The sequence below is a fragment of the Gymnoscopelus braueri genome (assembly GCF_963280865.1).
Source record: "Gymnoscopelus braueri genome assembly, chromosome: 7".
NCBI lineage: Eukaryota > Metazoa > Chordata > Actinopteri > Myctophiformes > Myctophidae > Gymnoscopelus > Gymnoscopelus braueri.
This window is the reverse complement of record NC_137608.1, coordinates 41,329,111-41,348,765: the sequence shown is the minus strand read 5'-3', so window position 1 is coordinate 41,348,765 and position 19,655 is coordinate 41,329,111. Positions and strand designations below refer to the sequence as shown.

At 40.7% G+C, this 19,655-nt stretch overlaps 3 protein-coding genes across 5 annotated transcripts; all 3 read left to right on the top strand.

The window, feature by feature from the left end:
• Nucleotides 1-377: 377 nt before the first annotated feature.
• On the top strand, nucleotides 378-1,687 carry LOC308088364 (natterin-3-like; the record flags this gene model as incomplete). The annotated part of the gene is made up of 2 exons (XM_080432784.1): nucleotides 378-471; nucleotides 594-1,687. The coding sequence occupies 2 exons, from the start codon at nucleotides 378-380 to the stop codon at nucleotides 1,685-1,687; spliced, it is 1,188 nt and encodes a 395-aa protein (XP_080288910.1).
• Nucleotides 1,688-5,642: 3,955 nt separating this feature from the next.
• On the top strand, nucleotides 5,643-7,153 carry LOC308089027 (natterin-3-like; the record flags this gene model as incomplete). Its single annotated transcript, XM_080433606.1, has 2 exons — nucleotides 5,643-5,757; nucleotides 6,075-7,153. The coding sequence occupies 2 exons, from the start codon at nucleotides 5,643-5,645 to the stop codon at nucleotides 7,151-7,153; spliced, it is 1,194 nt and encodes a 397-aa protein (XP_080289732.1).
• Nucleotides 7,154-8,336: 1,183 nt separating this feature from the next.
• Nucleotides 8,337-11,235, top strand: ptrh1 (peptidyl-tRNA hydrolase 1 homolog). Of its 3 annotated transcripts, none has more exons than XM_080433415.1 (6): nucleotides 8,337-8,548; nucleotides 8,688-8,807; nucleotides 9,421-9,640; nucleotides 9,889-9,988; nucleotides 10,085-10,130; nucleotides 10,520-11,235. In XM_080433415.1, exons 2-6 carry the CDS (start codon nucleotides 8,706-8,708, stop codon nucleotides 10,787-10,789), a joined length of 738 nt encoding a protein of 245 aa, XP_080289541.1. In that variant the 5' UTR covers nucleotides 8,337-8,548; nucleotides 8,688-8,705; the 3' UTR covers nucleotides 10,790-11,235. The 3 variants fall into 3 exon arrangements, with proteins under 3 accessions (XP_080289541.1, XP_080289540.1, XP_080289539.1); XM_080433414.1 differs by having other exon boundaries at nucleotides 8,685-8,807; XM_080433413.1 differs by having other exon boundaries at nucleotides 8,337-8,807.
• Nucleotides 11,236-19,655: the final 8,420 nt, after the last annotated feature.

The following is a 19,655-nucleotide window of genomic DNA, read 5'->3' as shown; positions in this document are numbered from 1 at the left end:
TGTAATTTCCTCATTTACACAGTTAGCAGTGTAACCGACAGAAATAGAAAGATGGCATTGAATTATATTCCCTTGTTATGATAAAATATTAAGTAAGGATGTTTATAATATTGCAATACTAAATATTTCATTAAAATATCTATATGATGGCATCATATCATGGCATCCCATAGTGGCAAATTCAATATACCGTATTGCCCAGCCGTGCAGACCACAATGACAGATGGATTTTTACCATTTACCATTTGACATTATTTAAAAACAACTTCCTAACATTGGCTTTCTGGTTAGCTTCCTTAATCTATGTATATCGCAAGACTATGGAAAAGATTACAGTATATAATCAAGACTGATTTCCTCACTCTGCCTGTCCCTAGATGAAGCTGTCAGCATTGGTGCTCTTAGCCCTGTTCGGGCTGGCCTCTGCCAGCCTGCAGGACATTGTGAGGCGGAGCTCACAGCACAGAAGAGGTAAATGACCCTCTAAGGGATTTATATTTGGAGAGATTCATTCTGATTTATTTCCATGTTGGTAAATTGGGATTTGATTGCGAATGAAACACCCTGCCATGTCGTCTCTGTCTTTGACACAGTGTCCCTGCTGAACCCAGAATTGCAAGGGCGGGTTCCCCCAGTGGGCAGTGACATACTGGTTCCAGGCCCCCTGACTCCCGCTGAGTATGAGGATCAGGAGGATCAAGAGATGCCCACCTCCTTCACGTTTGCGGACAATGTCAATCTGGAATGGCTGACTTGGACCGGTTCCCTCCCCAACGGTGCTGTGGCCATTTACAACGGCTACACCGAACGCACTGACTACGTCTGTAAATACCGATGCGAGGCTGGGTTCTACAACCCAAGCCTGGGTCCTTACTGCCGCTACCCTTATGGAGACAGCGAGTACTACGCCCCTGAATTTGAGATCCTGTCCAACAAGGACAACTTTGAGTTCCTGGAGTGGAAGGAAGATTCCCATGGTTCGGTGCCTCCACACTCCGCCAAGACCTGTCCTGGAGGAAGCATCTATGTGGGGAAAAACAAGTATGGACTTGGTAAGGTGGTACCTCAGTATGAAGCATTTTTCCTCCCCTGGGAGGGTGATGAGTACTGGTATAAATCATATCAGGTACTGACCGTTAACAGGGATGCCTATAGCCAGCATATCTCTGATGTCAAGTACTTCATTGATGAGGTAGAGATCTTCCAGTACCCACCAGAGACCATGCGCATTTCTGGGGTGACCAACAATGAGTGCCAGAATGTGTTGAAGACCGTGACTATCTCCAAGACAACTGAGGTGGAAACCACCTGGAACATCGGCCGCTCCACCATGCTGGGTGTCACCGGTGGCATCACTTGCAAGATCCCCCTCATCGGCTCCGGGGGCATTGAGTTCACGGGGGAGAAGACACTGCAGTTTAACAGAGGGACCACTATGGTGGAGGCCCTGAGCCACTCTGTGTCCGTGCAAATCACCGTCCCACCTAACCACTCCTGTACTGTCCGCATGGAGGGTCGTAAGATTACAGCTGACATCCCCTACACGGCCCGCCTCAGTCGGACCTACCGCAATGGGGAGACCCAGTGGACCTCCATTGCAGGCACGTACGATGGGGTGCAGATCGGAGAGGTTCGGGCAGTGATTGACCGCTGTGAGCCTGTGGCCGACGCCGAGCCCTGCCCTTAAGACACTGACGTTAAAATACCTCTGATGTCTCTGGCACCTTCATGAAAAAGATTACTCTCAGGGTTTGTGTCTGTTAAAAGACTGTTGGGTAAAATACAGTATACAGTATGAGTGAGTTGCAAAAACTGATTTTGCCTGCCATTGTGAAAATGCTGTAAGAACACTCAATGTATTTCAATACATTTATGGAATAATACAATTATACAAGATTTTAAGTAATTTTTTTGTATTGTACATTTCACACAAAGCAATCTCAATGAATGTGCTTCTCATTAAAAGGCAACAACAACTACAACAAACATACAGTACCTCCCCCCCTCCACCCTCCACCCACACATACTACAGTAAGAAGCATTTATAAACACCATCCAACCATACATTCATGACCCATACCCCACCCTCACAACAACACATAATTATGAATGGTAGGTCATTGAAAAAGAAGATACAGATGTATCTGTATGAAATATGAATGGTTGGGCAAATTCCCAGTTCCCTTTAATTAACTCAAAGCAGAGAGAGTTGACCATTTAATGCCTTGTATGCAATTGATAAAATCTTAAAATGTATTCTAAAAGCCTTTGGAAGCCATTGGAGGGGTGTTACAAGTAACATGGTCTCTTCTCTAAAAGAGTAAGAGTAGCTGTTGCATAATGAACCAGCTAGGCTACAGATGATTGCTTTTTTAATAAGGGTGGAATATAAGTAGTTAAAATAATACATTGAGACGGGTTGAAATACAGGCATGAATCATTTTTCTCTACTTCAAGGACAAAATTACCAAATTTTGGAAATATTTCTTAACTGACATAAATATACCAATAAATGATTCCTTGTAGGCCTAGGCCTAATTAGTTAGTTGCCAATATGGTGATTTTGGGGACCAAATAAAAGGACCTTACTTTCACGAGATTTTTTATTTTTTTTAATCCAGGACTTAATTTCAGCAAAGCATTCCTTTATATAGCAATCCAGCTAATAGCATCACACAATGATACCAGGAAGGTATAATTGCGTGTCATAGCATCCCCCCCCACCACACACACGCACGCACACGCACACGCACACGCACACGCACACGCACACGCACACGCACACACACACACACACACACACACACACACAGTTGGTTCCAGACAGTAGAACCATAATGACAAAATGCACCTCACCAAATTTTACTCTAAGTACAGTTACTGTCGGACACAGTCTGTCTAGTAATCTGAGAGTCTATGTATTTTTGTTACAAATACTCAAAATACCTACCATACTTTCGAAACACATGTGTTTAATGCAACATTAGAGTCCATAAACAAAAAGAAGGGGCTCGCACAATGAAGGATGAAAACTGAGGCTCTTTAGATGCTCTTTAGTGCAAAAAGTGACATGGTGAAAATAAAGTGACACAGAGAGTGGACGTTTCGGTCCCCAGACCATCATCAACACTCTTTAATGCAACATTATCACACACTGGCATTGTGTTGTATATTCAAGACAACAGCACAGTGGACAAAAAGGTTAATTTATATTTATTATAAAATTATTATATTATAAATAAAGCCAGCAATTATAGACTAAAAAGGTTTGTATATGTGCTTTCCAACAAATTAAGTTGGAACTTACATTTTGTCTTTTACAATGAACAACCTCTGAAACAACAAATCATTGAGCTGGCAGGATAGTGTGTATTTATAATGCTCTACTATAAGATGAAACTTCCTACTATGTATACTGATTATATTCATCTACTCATCATTGTAAACAGCAGAGACCAGATGATGGCAACTATGAATGGCCCTAAATCACTGCTTGTTCACATTCAGCGACTGCAGTCAATGTACAGGCAAATATCACACTGAGTGACATTGAATAGCTAAGCTAGTATTCACAGTCAGCTGACTGTGAGAATAGCTGCAAGGGTGTAAGTGCTAATGACATAGTTATGACAGAGATGAGAGAGACCATATTATGGTCTCAATCAATGTGAAAGACCTCTATACATTTCAACACAGAGTCCACATTCATGCATCAACAGACTGATAATACCTATCTGTCCCAAGGATGTCCTCAGCTGGCCTTGACATCAGTGCTTATCTATGATAGGTCTGTCCATAGAGAACAATGGTAGTTTCAAAAGCCATCTCCACAATGAGACCTGGTATTATCGTTGCAGTGGCAGTGGTTATGTAAGATCTCAGCAAATGACTCACTGTTGCTATCATGTCTCCAGACAATCGATGAGCAGATGCAGTTAATGTCTCAATCAGACCTTTTTTTTATCCCTTTATTACTATTTTACAACATTTATGTTTTTGTGTTCTTTTTTTCTACTTTGTTATGTAATTATGTAGCTTGTTTTATTCTACTTTGTAACTCTGTTTTAAACAATTGCTTTACAAATAAAGATGATAATAATAATAATAATAATAATAATAATAATAATAATAATAATAATAATAATAACAATGGGATTTTTCAAAATAATAATAATGATATGAATATGAATATTTTATTATTATTATCTTTATTATTATAATGTTGCTATCTTGCATTTATCAAGGTGTCCTAATGTCGTATCAGTCTCACCCTTCAACTGGTTGTGTATTTGTCAATACACAACCAGAAAACGCAGCTAAAAATGTTTTTGACAAACTGATTTATTGGGTTCTGGGGATATACAGCTTGCTTAGCACATAAAACGTACATGTGTAATTCATTGTCTAATACTTAGAAAGTGTTAGCTTGTTCAAATTATGCTGTTGATGTGGAAAGGGATAATTTTATAGAATACTAAGGACAGCACATTCAGAATTGCATTTCCTTTTTATGGAGGAAAAGGTAACAATGCCACAATAGTTAGATTGCTGCCACTCTTCTAACCACTGTGCAATCATTTTGTGACAGGTCTCTATTCATAACAAGCAGCAGGACAGTCCATAGGCTGCTAAAGCTAGATGTTTATTGTGGGCAATAAACAGGTTTAAAACTCTGCGCACGTAGCAGGGCATCTCACTGCAGGAGGAACCTATCAAGGTAAAACACTTTCTTTACACTTGGATATGGAATGAAGTGGTGGACTATAATCTGTACTGTAGCGATTACAATTCACTCTGCAGTATGATTCTATATATGTGGTAATGTCAAGTCTTGATTGATAATCTAAATTGGGATAAACTGAATCTGAAAACATAACCATAAAACATTCTTAAAGCTGGTCTTAAAAGAAAATGATGGCCTGTTTCTGGCTAGAACTGATCCAAAATCAATACAACTACTGACTTGATTATGTATAAAGCCATCTAATTTGGCACCATGCCTTATAGGCAAGGTGAATGGTATTTCTGTATCATTGTTTAGAGACTCTTACATTTCATTTAATTTAATTTTATTTTATTTAGTTTCGCACATGGTAGTGTATTACATCGTACATTCATTACATCGAATACACCCATGAGCGAAAAGGAGCAGGAAGAAGAATAAATTCTTATTAATACCAATTCTGTATGGTGTCATTTTCTTCTCATATCAATGCATTGTTGCTTTGTTAAAATTTTGACATTTTCTAAACAAATTCAACAATTTTCCAGATATAACAGCATCAATAATAGTCCAAATGCGGTGCGTTGTGAGCTTGTAGATGTGTTATTTTTGCAATATTTGAAATAACAGATCTACAGTAGTTAATTCATAATGTACTTTTTCCCTTCCTAGAAATGTAGTGGAGTCAAAAGTACAATTGTTATCCAAGTATCCATAAATACAAATACTAATAAGTGCGTAAACAGATACTGTTAAGTGTGGTACTCGAGTAAATGTACTCCGTTACTGTCCACCACTACATGTAGGCCTATATACTATACATACAGATATTTATTTAGCTGGAAATATGTTTGGCTTTACAGTACTTGAATGTTACAAGGTGACAAAGTATAAATGAGTGTGGTCCCCATGTGTCCAGATGAGGTGGTGTGTCTCTGTCCTCTTGGCTGTCCTGCAGCTCTGCAGTCCAGCCTTGCTCTCTGACCCTCTGCTCTACATCTCACAGCTGGAGGGAGAGGAGCAAATCCTCAACAGTAAGTCATACAATGGATTTAGTATTCACATTTTGATTAATCACTTGAACCCCATAGCATTCATATTCTGGGGGGAACATTGTGAGCTTGTAGATCAGCTATTTTTGGGAGATTTTGATGGAGACAGAAAAAAGCGGTCCAAGTACAGAGCCAACTGAGGTCCATTTTTTAAGTGGTAAAGTGGTCAAACTAAAAATGCCAGTGAAGAGTTTTGTCTGACTATGTGACTATGTGTATGTCTTTGTCTGTCTGTCCGTCTGTCTGTTGATATAAAGTACAACTATTTTAAATTAGATATTGTCTCTCTTGTCATATAGAGCCCTGGCTTAACCCCCAGTTAGAAGATGTTGCTCCGTCTCTGGATAGAAGTAAACCAGCCGAGCTGAGAGAGATGGACTCAGATTCCCTATCCTTCCCCATGTTTGGTGAGAATGAAAACCTTAAATGGGTCAAGTGGGAAGGTTCTCTTCCAAAAGGCGCTGTTTCCATCTTCAACGGCTACACAGAGCGCACTGACTATGTGTGCAAAGTCAACTGTGAGGCTGGCTACTACACTCCCAGCAATGGTGACTTCTGTCAGTACCCCTTCGCTGAGCATGAATACACCTCCTCCAAGTTTGAGGTGCTGGTCAACGTGGACCACTTTGAGTTCATTGAGTGGGTTGAAGATTCATATGGGTCTGTCCCCAGGTTTGCAGTCAGAACGTGTCCTGATGTGGATATCTTCGTGGGCAAGAACAAGTACGGTCTTGGCAAGGTTGTGACCAAACATGAGGCCTTCTTCCTCCCCTGGGAGGGTGATGAGTACTGGTATAAAAGCTACCAGGTCCTAGCCCTAAACAGGGACAGCTACAGCCAGCACATCTCTCATGTGGAGTACGGTATCGATCAGATGGAGCTCTTCAACCATCCTCCAGAGACCCTGCAACTGGCCAAGGTCACCAACCTGGAGTGCAACAGTGTAGAGAAGAAAGTCAGTCTGGAGAAGACCAGCACCGTGGAGAAGACCTGGGACATCGGGAGGGAAACCCGAAACGGCACTACCACCATGAAGGCCAAGGTGCCAATCCTGGGACCGGGGACTGTGGACTTCTCAAAGGAGCAGACCGTGACCTTCTCAGAGGGGACAACCATGGTGGAATCCATCAGCCACGCCGTCTCAGTGGAGCTTCTCGTTCCACCCAACTACTCCTGCGCTGTGAGGATGGATGGGAGGAAAATGACGGCGGACATCCCCTTCACCGGCAGGCTGAGCCGCACCAACCACAACGGGGACACCCGCTGGACCACTGTCACAGGAACTTACGATGGTGTGAGAGTCGGGGAGATCAACGCGGTGGTGGAGCGATGTCAGCCGGTCACTGATGCTGTTCCATGCTACCCCAGTGATGACTGAGGCACAGATTCACTGAAAGAACCATGAACTTAAAATGTCCATTACAGTAACAGTACAGTAACCAAGCATAAACCTCTATTATGTATTTGGAAATGACAAAACTATTTCAAAAACTGATGTCATAATTCATGAATAAATAAATGTAATGTATGTCACAGCAGTATTGTTCATTCTTCATTTTATTTTATCCAATCCAATCCACTTAATTTATAGAGCACAATTTTACAAACGCTGATCTGATACGTTTGATTGATTGATTGATTGATTGATTGATTGATTGATTGAATACTTCAGAAATGTAAACAGCAAGTGATACAATAAGACAGTAAGGCTAGAAGGATAACATAACAAAGTCCTGGGGACTTGTTTCCATTGTGGTCATATGTATTCAATTAATCAACACAGCATAAATATTTAACACAATAATACATGTCATCAACAAATACAAACAAGTACAGAGGAGATGGGAAAATTACATTTGAGGTCTCCCCTTGAGGTCTCCTGATAGATATTTTTTCAGGACATTTTTTGAAAGAAACCAGTGTTACACCTCTTTTAATAGATGGTGTCAGGGCATTCCACATTTTGGTTCCACAGTAGTAGAATGGTCGCTCTGTGGGTGTCACTCACTTTGGAGAAGTAGTCGAGTAGAGGTATGAGGGTATTCAGGGCACTGTCCTTTTGACTATCTTAAAATACCACTCCCATTGATATTTGCCTGTCTTCCTTGAGACTTATCTAAAGTGATTAATTAAATGAATCAGTAAATCAACAAATACATAACATTCCCTTCAAATTCCATGGCATAGCCAAGGTCCTACAAAAGTATTTGAGGTCTTTCACAGGACAGGCTACATATAGTGTCCATGTTTGAAGAAACAATTGCTATGTGCAAAACAACAATTGCTATGCCTTTATGGGATATATATCAATACAAATGAAAAAAAAACAAAAAAAACATTATGTCTGGTTACTGGATCTTGTCACAGTGGAACAGTCATTTCATAGGCTACTTAACCTTTACCTACTCTACTACCACTGCACATAAATGATGGGTTTTCTACTAAGTCCAAGTGCAGTTTTCCACCTCCAAGCCAGATGTCACTGTTCAGTAAATGTAGTGGGAGATTGGCCATAGTGTACTCTCTGTTATGTAAACTCGTTGACTACTATGGAAAAGCGTGGAAGGTCGGTGTTGTTAGAACACAGCTTGTTGTAGTTAGGTAGCTGGTATTTGTGGTCTTTATTTCAAACCTTTACCATATGATATTGATGAAATCTAAGTCAGTTTAACTTGAGATTATTTATGTCCGATAGTGCCATTTATCAAAGCAAATTATAGCCACATACGTTAGGACGGCTTGTTGATGATGAGCTGTTCCTGCTATATTAAAGGTACTGTAAGCTAGCTGTGGTGCTACCGTGCTACAATGCATAACATACAGTTAGAATGGGCATGATGGCCCGTGGACCAATGAAACACGTCACAACTTTTGGTAAACTTTGCCACTGTGTATCACACTTTTTCAAGAAGCTGTTGAACTTTGCCACAATGAGGCGACTTTTATCAAGAGTGATAAACCGAGCTCTGCTGAGTGCATCGTTCACTCCAGTGATGGCCTGTGAAGCAGAAATACACTCCAAGAGGAGGCTGGTAAGTGAGGCTTTGTGCACACTACTGTGTGTCACTGTCAACAGAGCAGCAGTCACTCACCGATTTGTGAGTTAAAACAAAATAATTAAATGTCTAAATATATATAGAATAATTGCTGTCACAATAATTAAATTAAAGTTTTCTAATGATTGGACATGGAACTTGAAATTGTGTTATGCCACGCCCATTTTCTTTTAGATCTGTAGTGCCCCTTCTGGGCGATTTATATTCTGCTTTCAGAGTATGTTTCAGGCGCTACCTATCTAATCCCTTATGCCTAATGTTATTATTAGGCATTTTTTATTATTTTGAAAAACATTTTAGAATAGTGAAAATAGTCGATCTACATCAACATGTTGTGAGCTTGTTGATCAGCTATTTTCACCATTTTAAAATGTTTTTCAAAATAATAAAAGATGGCTTATAAAATTAGGATAGATTCATCCAAATAAAATACAAAATTATGTGTGAGACATATGGTTCAAAAAGTATGGGCCAAAACGTAAATAACAGATGGGGTTCCTTCCAGCAGCTTCACAATATGGACCTGTAGGACAAGCACTGTGAAATACGTTCCTCTACATGTGTGTTGTCCTGTAATCTGTCTTGGCAGGTTGTAGGATTGGGTAACCCTGGCATGGAAGGTTCCAGGCACAGCGTGGGCATGGCTGTACTTGGTGCGCTCGCTGCCAGGCTCGGGGTGGCTGACCGTTGGCGCGGCGACAAGCACGTGTCTGGTGAGGTCATTGTTTCAGAGATCCAGGATACCCAACTGGTGCTGCTTCGTCCTAAGCTGCTGATGAATGTCAATGGAGTGTCAGTGACCAAAGCAGGTGAGGTCAGAGGCTTACGTAGTTGTGGCTGTGTGCAATGATGGATCATCCTGTCAGTTGTCTGCTGCCTGATCGCAAATTTTTTAAAAAAAGGTTATAAAAACACATTTTAGGGGTGGGGTTAAAAAAAGAAGACAAACTTAACTACTCGCTAGTTTTATATTGTCAGAATATGTTTTATTAAATTCAATCAAATAGAGCGGAATTAGAATTTCCCCTAAACTAACCAAGTTTCCTCTACATTGTAGCAGGGAAATACAGAATCAAGCCAGAAGACATACTTCTCGTCCATGATGAGCTGGACAAATCGCTGGGGAAGTTAGCCTTCAAACATGGAGGAAGCGCCGGGTGTGTTTCTTAATGAAGTTATGTCCTACCTAGAGTGTATTTACCTCAATTGTCTGCATAATCATTATTCTGACCTCAAGATGTCTCTTCCTGCAGGGGCCATAATGGTGTTCGATCCTGCTTGGACTGTCTTCAGACTGATGTAAGAAGCCCCTCCACTATTGATATTATTATCGTTGCATCATACTGTATTTCTGTGCAAGTGTCAATGATGCTCAATGTGAATTTGTGTATGCATTGGGAGCGTGCAATGATGATTGATGACATAGATTTCTGTATTAGCCATGTGGTCCATAGGTTTGTGGCATGAGTCTTTGGTATGACTCGAACCCCAACCTCCCAGTCTCAGGGCAGAAACTAACCACAAGGCCACTGAGCTGGTTATTATGCTGTTATATCTCCGTTTTAAGTGATAATATCTGATGTGCCATTTTACTACCCAAACTGTAGTAATGAATATCCTCAAAAGGTATATACAATTATTACGTTTGTTGAACGCAGTAAACTACAGAGTCAGCTTTTCTCCTCTAGGTGATGCCCAGATTGCGAGTGGGGATTGGCAGACCATCCAGTAAAACACCAGTGGACCGCTATGTTCTGGGTCGGTTCTCCCATGAGGAGCAGAAGGTCCTGAGTGGAGTTTTGGATCAAAGCGTTGACCTTCTCCTCTCCAGGCTCGTGGAAGAAGACATGCTATCCCCTTCTTCACCACCAGGTGGAGGACAAGCAGCACAGAAGAAAAGGAAAAGAAGGGAGAACTCAGCCTCTCCAGACAGGGAAGAAACCCTAGTTCAAAGCTGAGACATGAAATAGACACTAGACTTTGGGACTATATTAAAACATAACTGCCTCAACAAAAAATGTAAAGTGATTGTTATTTATTTGTGTTATACGCTCCAATTTGAAGTCTTTCTGACACTGGACGTTTAAGTGTAAATGTTGTATGATGACAATTGAGTGTTTGAATACATCTTTTAGACTTACATTTAATACTCGGAAGAGTCAATTTTCACACTCACTCAGAGGGGCCTGTCACACTAATTAACACCTGATTTGACTTGGTGTGATATGATGGTTGAACGATGCATAGTTATTTATATTTCCTGAAGTGGATTTGTTTTTATCTAGCAGAGGCGCTATGTATTTTCTATAAGGGAATGGTTTTATTATCTGTTATCTTCTCCCTGATATAAATTTAAGATGTCTAACATATTAAAGAGTATGGCAAAGTGCATATGTGTTCTAAGTTGAGAAGGAAATAGGAGTCATGATGCATCACAATGTCACCATTCTCCCAAGGTGCTTGAATGAAGAAGCAAGCCAGACAAAAACAGCTGCTCTTGCTTGCATAGTAGGTGATTTTTTTCTTTTCATCGACTAAAAGTCAATAACAGGCCTGCGCTTTCCTTCCATTTTGTTGTCACTGCTACATAGGGTTCTCCTTAGATGCCACTCTCTTAGCCTTGTCCTCAGTGATGTGTTCTTTGGCAAAAACATATTGATCTCACCCTCTGATTGTCACACTAATTACACTCTTCATCAATTAAGTGTCTTTAATGAGTTGCATCCAGTCAAGAAGTGTAAAGCGTTCTCACACTGCAGTGAATACAAGGGCAAACAAAAACTGAGAAAAGAGCATATAAAACTACAGATAGAGGCTGGCCCAGAGAAAGGGAAAATCAATACAAAGGAGCCAGTAGATTGCGATGGAGGACTGGAATAAAGGGAAGACAGAAACAAAAGGGACCAAACATTGTTTAGAACGGGTTTGTTTGAAGCCTTCTGTCTTGCTGTAGCTCAGAGTCACAATAGCGACAGGAACACACTTGTGGACGTGGGGAGAGAGGAGGCTCAAAGGGAGTTTCTCCACTTTGACAGACCCCCCACCCCTGCCTAGAACCTCTGGCTTTCTCTGCGATGACCCCCTTGAGCAAACCTTTTGCCCCATCGGGGCACTTTCCCAGCCCTTGCTGACTGGTCAGCCTAGGAGGATTCAGTGGGACCTTCAATAACTTTTCTCTAGAGGGGTCAAAGGTGAGCAATGGGGCTGGACACCAGGCTTATAGTGAAGGCCCTAAATTTATTCAGGAATGGGTAACCCCCCGCCACCCCAGCCAGGCGTAGCTCCACTAACATGGACCCAGTGGGGGGTCTTCCCGAAAGCTCACAGATGTGCTAACTCCATGAACACAATAAAGGCCCCACGGACTTGTCTTCAATGAGGATGACCGGTTAGAATAGTAATATCACACAAACATGCACACATTTGACTGTTTCTTTAAAATGTCTTAAATATGAATTTTGAAAGTCACCAGTCTGAATACCCTCACCCACTGACGCTCATCCCCAGTAATTCCAGATTATTTTCAGGTATACAGAGCCATGAGGAACAAGCTAGATTGTGTATTGTAGGTGGAACTGATCAATGACATTCTTCTCAAAAATCTGTGCTGCTGCAAGATCATTGCTCCAGTCTTGCTGTCACCAAACCGCCATAGGCTACCGCCTAGCAACCTCGCTGTAGCGGCATGTGGTATTAAGGTGTACCCTGTTCTGTGTTGCAGCCTGCGATAAGGTTAAACCCACAACGTGTGACAGATGTAAGTGCGCAGAAACAAGTATAGCTAATACAAACGACATCAGGTCAGCCGTGACATCCTTGCATCGAGCAGAGCTATATATGGAGTCGGAGACCTAGTTTGTCAGTCGATGTTGAGCCGCACAGTGATTCGTTTCATCTCAAGTTTACTGAGATCAGGTGCAAGTTATGGAGTAAAGATGGCATAAGAAAATGTTGCAAACATATTTAAAGACCTGGATATGTTTTTTTCCCTCACTCTTATTTGTCCGTTATTTTTTTCCCCAATAACAGTGGTTTTCAACATTTTTCATATCATGGTCCATTATTTATTCGGCATTTGAGCCACGTACCACCGTGTTTGATGAGATTTAGCCTCTCAGACCCAAAACTTTGGAATATTTCATTGTCGTTTGATAAGATTTGTGTCCACAATTATGCTGTATTGATGTGGTATAGGAGAGACAACTGTCAAACGTTGATCAAAATGACAATAGGCTACTTTAATCAAGTAATGCAGATGTTTAACAATAATTTAATTGTACACTTATGAGTTAAAGATCTATAAGGGTCCATTTGGTTACCAACTCCACTCATCATCATTTAGATGGGGGACCACCTGGAACCCCCTCAAGGACCACTGGTGGTCCCCGGACCACTGGTTGAGAACCACTGCAATAACAAATAGGCAGTAGGCCTAGTTTAGTATTTTTGACATGCCACATGAAGAGTAGCCTATAAGTTAACAGTGAATCAAGTCCCTTGGGAATCCTTTCTCATTCACTTTTCCGATGACTAAGCATTAATAACGCGTCCTTTCCCTTTTCATAGCCATAATCTCTAGTGATCGTGGGCCTCCCGCACTAAATTATTCCTCCAGGGCCATGAAAAGGCAGCAGCGGGCAGTACAGGCCCTTTAAGAGGCAAATGAGCATCCAACGTGAGAAGATGCTCCCAGCAACGGAAATGTTAACTCACTACCATTGAGATCACTGAGCCATCTTAACATGGAAAGAGCCTGAAAATGCCTTTTATTTTAACCCTTAAAATGAGTCCGACTGCCATCATGTTCCCCATTAATAGTGCATATTTTTTTTATTATAACCATAGGCTCCTATGAATTTAATACACAGGACCCCAATGGAAACAAGCCATAGTGCTTTCTTGGGTTCAATCTTTTAGCATTGTATTTTTATTAAACTGTACTTTCTGTGCATTTTTTTTGCAAACTGTTAATAAAGTATTTAATCAATCAAAGGCTACTGTACATTGTGACATGACATGGTTAACATTTAGTGAGCATAGCTAGTTTTTGAAATGGTTTGAGGGGAAATGTTTATCCAAATAATGTTTTTGTGCTCAATTTGGGCCACTGTGGAGGCCTAAAACGTAACTGAAGATGGGAGTTGGGGCAGTTTCCTCACGGGAATATGTTGGTTTTCTATAAGGCATATTATGACCCTTATTCATGGCCTTGGCTTGCAGTCTATTTTCAGATTATTCTAATAACCTAAATTCTTGATATAGCCATACACTTCGTTTATTATAAAGTTAATGAAATCATGTTAGCCTAAAAGTGATTGTCAGCCTTCTGTAAAAAAAAAAATATATATATATTTTTAAACTATTTATATTAGGCCCTATGTTACATTTCTTAATCTTAAGTCAATTCAAACTCATAGGCTATACTGTCCCCAAATAATTGAAACGCTTGAGTCTATAGCTACATACAAACTTGACTTGAACTAACAAATAGACCCATTTGTTTTTAAGTTTGTTAACATTAAGCCTATAATACAGCCTAATTGTCTCTTCGCCCTGCCACCCCCCTATAGCACAACAGAAAAAGGAAAACGTCGTTTAGTGTGGAGGACAATACGTTTTTGGAAGGTTAACAGTGTTTTGATTGTAATTGCCTGTGAGAGAGAAGAAAATAAGACTGTTGTGTCTTTAAGAGGGTTGCTGGTCCTTCATTCGCAGCTGCTGGCCTGTGTGTGTGTGTGTGTGTGTGTGTGTGTGTGTGTGTGTGTGTGTGTGTGTGTGTGTGTGTGTGTGTGTGTGTGTGTGTGTGTGTGTGTGTGTGTGTGTGTGTGTGTGTGTGTGTGTGTGTGTGTGTGCACGCGTGCGTGCGTGCGTGTGCGCTGCTGCCACCAGAGACAGTGCAGATTCATGACTTCTCCAGCACAATGGGCATTTATCACCCCGTGGTGTTATTCAAATCCAGTACCAAGAGAAGACCGTCCCCACTCCTCCTCTCGCCGTCCATCTCGGTAACACCGTTATTGTTGGCGGAGCCCAAGAAAAAGCCTCTGGATGGTGGAATAGTAGAAGCCAGTGGCCATTCATTCCCATGCAGTCGTCCTATCTATAACCAGCCGAGGAGAGGGATCGAGCCACCACTTCTCTCGTTCTGCCTTTTTGCGCGTCTTATGCCTTTTTTTTTTGCCTGCTACGAGCTGGAGTACAAGAGGTTTTTGCTGGGGGGGGAACTATGGAGGAGCAGTATAGCCTTGGATCAAGACTATCATAGATGTATTTTATCGAGTCTGACTTTTAGTCAGACTCGATAAAATACGATCTACGATAGTCTTGATCCAAGGCTATGAGGGGCAGGTGCATCTGCTGTTTTAAACCGTTATCCTAAAGGGCTTGATGCCTGGCGTCATCATCAGCCTGGAAGATGTTCTCCTTTTTGCAGTGCGAACATTTGAACGTGAAGACTGTAACAACTGAGGGGTAATAGTTTGTGTTATTTAGAGGGATTTTAAACTATATAGTTTGAATTTCCTCTCCGTGGCCGTTGATACCGGTGGAAACTACAAGAAGATGCGTCTTACAGGTGCAGATATCTATGGCGAAACGCAGGCGGAAAAGCTGGAGTTTGAAGAGCATCGTTTGAAAGTGTATTCTTTTGATTCCATGTGCAAGATGCAAGAGAAAGTAGCCTGAACCATTCTGATGTCAAACATTTTACTTCTGAATAACGAAAAGTTTATCTGTAGTTATTTTAGGTTTGTAGTAGGCCTATTTAAAAATATATATATATTATTATACATATTAGCTACTTAATCTGAATGTTTCGATTAATGTTGATAGTCTAATTTGTTTGAGATTAGAATACACACATTGGTGACTATAATTGACCAATATCCTACGTCTAAGATCATCTGATATGGACATAATTAGTGTAGAATAGAGAATTGTTTAACATAAAGTTGACTTCAGCTTGACACTATTCACCAGTCCATGGTCATTTTAAATGTATAGCCTACTGCAAGTCTGCATGATGGAGAACATGGGCAACAAGCCCTAGGCTTCTCTAAAGAAGATAATTGTAAATGTGATTTTCTTTTTTCCGATCTTTTGAACCCTCGCAGCTGATTGTCCAAACGCAATTCTTGTGAAATTTCAAACACAAACCGAGAATTGTGCCTGGACATCTGTTGCTGGACGTTCCTTGACTTCTGCACTGCTTGTGTTGATTGATGTCTTTTGCATGTTAATCATTACATTTTTATTTTTCGATTCCAATCGCCGTACAAACATTGGAACATTCCTGCATCATTTTCAATTTGATTTCTGTAGGTGTTCCTTCAGGCTGTAGGCTAATTTACAGGCCTTTCCTGGACCTACATTTTTTTGTTAAACCACTTTTGGGGAAAGAAAAAACATAGTGTAGGCCTAGTCAGGGAGGCCATAGCAAAGCATGACAATTAAGTAAGTATCTTACAAGCTACTACATTTTTCTAAATTGTTGAAGTGAAACTAATATTGGCCAAAGTAGGCCCAAATCCAACTGCAATCTATAACGTTCTCTTTTTCATCCCACTTTCGATTGCCCCTCGGCAAGGATGGGTTTATTGTCGCTACACTGGTGCTGCTTTTGTTGGCGCCTTTTGTGATGTTTTAGGATTATAATTTGCATAATTCTTAAGGAATGTATCATTTTAATTTTGTTTAACAAACCGTGACCTTTTCACCCCCTTTATCCTTTGATAAAGGATACCATTACAAGCCAATAAAGAGGGAATTCGTTTGTACTTCTTACTCCAGTGTTGGTGAATAATAAAGAATTAATGGTCATTAGAAGCATCATTTTCTGTTTGGTATTTTTTGGGGCTCATGTTTCCTGTTTTTCCACCATTCAACCCAAGTTCCTTAAAACTAAATTCAGCAGACCATTATGGTTTTGTTTTGTTCTTTGTTTGTCTGTTTTTTATGATCGATCATTTTCTTTTTTTATTAAGTTATTTTATGGTATTTTTTTTATTTTTTTTCGTTGACAAATTATGTTGCATAGTTATTTACAAATCGACATGGCATTTAATTAGCCAATTTTCTTTACTTCCATCATCCTGACATTGTTAAAACATAACTGATATAGTCCATGATGTGAATGTTTAGGCAGGGTAATCCTATATCCACCATACTATAACTATTCCTCTGTTTTGAATTGATAGTTGAATAATTGAATTCCAAAAAGCAACAACACCAAATTTAGGAGAAAAAGAAGAGCTACATTGCACTAAAATATTTCAAAACTACAGATGTTCTTCACAACTGAATTGTTACATAGGGCCTTCAGGTATAGAAAATAACTTAAATAACAGAACAAAACAAAAAGCATTTTTGAGCCCCACTGAGCTTGAATCCATCCATCCATCCATCTAGTTTGACTTTTGTCAGCAATCATCCTGAGAGAAGGGGTCACATTTTGTTCAACTGGTGAAGATTCACCTCTTTGTTCTCTCTCTCTCTCTCTCCCTGAATATTTTGAATATTGTTGAATGATGAAAAGCATCTCCCATGCATTGATAGGAATTCAAAGAATCCAGCAGTTTGTGGCTTGGAAAGAAAAGAACACAGTAAAAACTCTTGGTCTTAATTTAACTCAGAGGGTATAAAAATGGACCTCGGACCAAGACTGACCCATAAGTGTCATTTTTCTTTACACTCTCAGAGTTAAATGAACACTGAGGATTTTACAGTGCAGCATGTGCCCATGGTAATCAGAAGAGAATTGGTCCCAGGCAGTGACACTGTGTGCACCAAATAAGAGCTATTGTTGGCGTCCTGGCTTGGGACAGGGATCTGTTTGATTTTCACACCAGAGTATCATCTGAGTTCTGATGCTTGGGTCTTCTCTGACTCATTAGCTTGCCAACATTCTCTGTAATCCCTCGCAGCATGTTGCCAAGAGTATGGAAGAAGTATAGAATCTGGAAGTTCAAGCATTCATGTTTGTACAGATCATGACATCTCATAATGGTGGATTACTACTATAGTCTCCTCTCTCACCACCCAAGTTGAAATATATCTCACTGGTCAGCCACTTTTTTTTCCCGAACAGAACCACACTAAATAAGGGATCTGCACATCACAATCAGAAACACTTCATTCATGTTATAGTTTGTCTTCGTGACAGGTGCAGAGACACACTGAGATCCACATGAACATATTGACGTACATAGTTTCAGAGGCCTACAGAATATATTACAAGGACAGCAGGAGAATCTCAAACAGCACAGATGCAGAGCAAGACACTGTAGACAGCAGACCTCTATACGGACTTACACACAGTTATATCCTAACTCTCAGAGTTAAATTAACACTTAGGATATACTGTGCACATTATGGTATAACTGCCTCAAATTGGCTGCTCACAAATAAGTAAAGTCATTTGTAAACAATATAGGTTTAAATGCTTTACCTCATCACACTGAATGGCAGCAAATGTTACTGCACAAGCGTTTCATGGAGTCCAGCATGCCTAGCCAAGTAATTGATCAGTATTGACAGTAATATTGATGAGAAAGATATCTTAGGGAAGCAATTAGGAGACACTTGTAATGACTTGAGATCATTACAACCATTTAACCTTGCTGGCATCTACTGACAAGGTAGATGTATTGCCCTCCCCTTTACAGTCTGTTATGATTCATACAACTACAATTGCTATTATATATATTTGTCTTTATACTAAATAAAATATGATTCGTGTGGAGTCAGTTTTCAACACAAATCTGTAACTCCCCCCACCCCCCATGTTATGTGTATTCCTGAATTCTACATATATACCTATAAAACATGCTTTTGCAAGCTGTAATTCTGCAGAGACAAATGATTCAGTACTAAAAAAATAAGGGTCTTATATATTCGTAACTGTATTTGTAACACACAGTACCTGCACAGTACAATCCTCACTGTTACTTTATCCAGGTGTAACTCTGAGGGAGTACACATGCAACCAAATTAACATTTTTTTATCCATTTGGTTACATTTGCGCACTCTCAGAGATGAAATGAACACTGAGGATTTTACTGTGTAATGTGGTATTCTTCAATGCCAGTAATATGAGTAACAAGAGTATACTATATCCATAACAATAACCTTTAATCCCCTCTCTTGCATAATGTGAAAAGGAAAGCACAGGGTAATATGCTTCTATGGATTGTGTATAAGAGAGAAATACAGGTAGTGTAGCTACATCTGCAACATTCAGCTACTATACACCTGCAGCCTGAGAATTGTGTAAGAGGGAAATACAGATAGTGTAGATACAGCTCTGATTGTAGACATGGATATGGCGTTGTGTGTACAGCCCCATGCTCCTTCCTCTTTCATGACCTCCATTAGCCAATCAGCAGGTCGGGTCTGCTGCTAGTTGGCTACTCGTCCGTCTTGTCCTGCTGTGTTCTGATCCGGGTCACTCATTTCCTCCTCCATGTCCTCTCCAAAAACCCCGATCACGTGACCGCGGCTCCCTGTCATCACTGTGGGTGACACACCACCACCATCATCACCACCGCCACAGAGCAAGAGCAAGGGAGGATGGAGCCGAGGGAGGGGTTGGGTCGCAGGCGGAGGAGGGGGTGTGGGAGCATCACAGAGCTGACGTCACGTCGCGCCCTCCCTCTCTTCCCTTCCTCCCTCCCTCATCCCTCCGGCAGCATCCTTTGGTCGTGCGTAGCAACGTTAGATAGGGCCGAAGGAGTTGTCTGAGAAACCTAGAAGGATGTCGGAGAACCATGGCTATCGTGCCCCGCAGGAGGCCGATATGTGACAAATACAGAATTTGCATGCGTGTG

What these genes read in the sequence shown, in the direction of transcription:
- ptrh1 (XM_080433413.1), top strand. Translation starts at nt 8,604, where the DNA reads ATGGGCATGATGGCCCGTGGACCAATGAAACACGTCACAACTTTTGGT. An exon ending in AGTGTCAGTGACCAAAGCAG is followed by an intron (nt 9,641 to 9,888) that starts GTGAGGTCAGAG and finishes TCTACATTGTAG; the next exon opens with CAGGGAAATACAGAATCAAG. An exon ending in AAACATGGAGGAAGCGCCGG is followed by an intron (nt 9,989 to 10,084) that starts GTGTGTTTCTTA and finishes CTCTTCCTGCAG; the next exon opens with GGGCCATAATGGTGTTCGAT.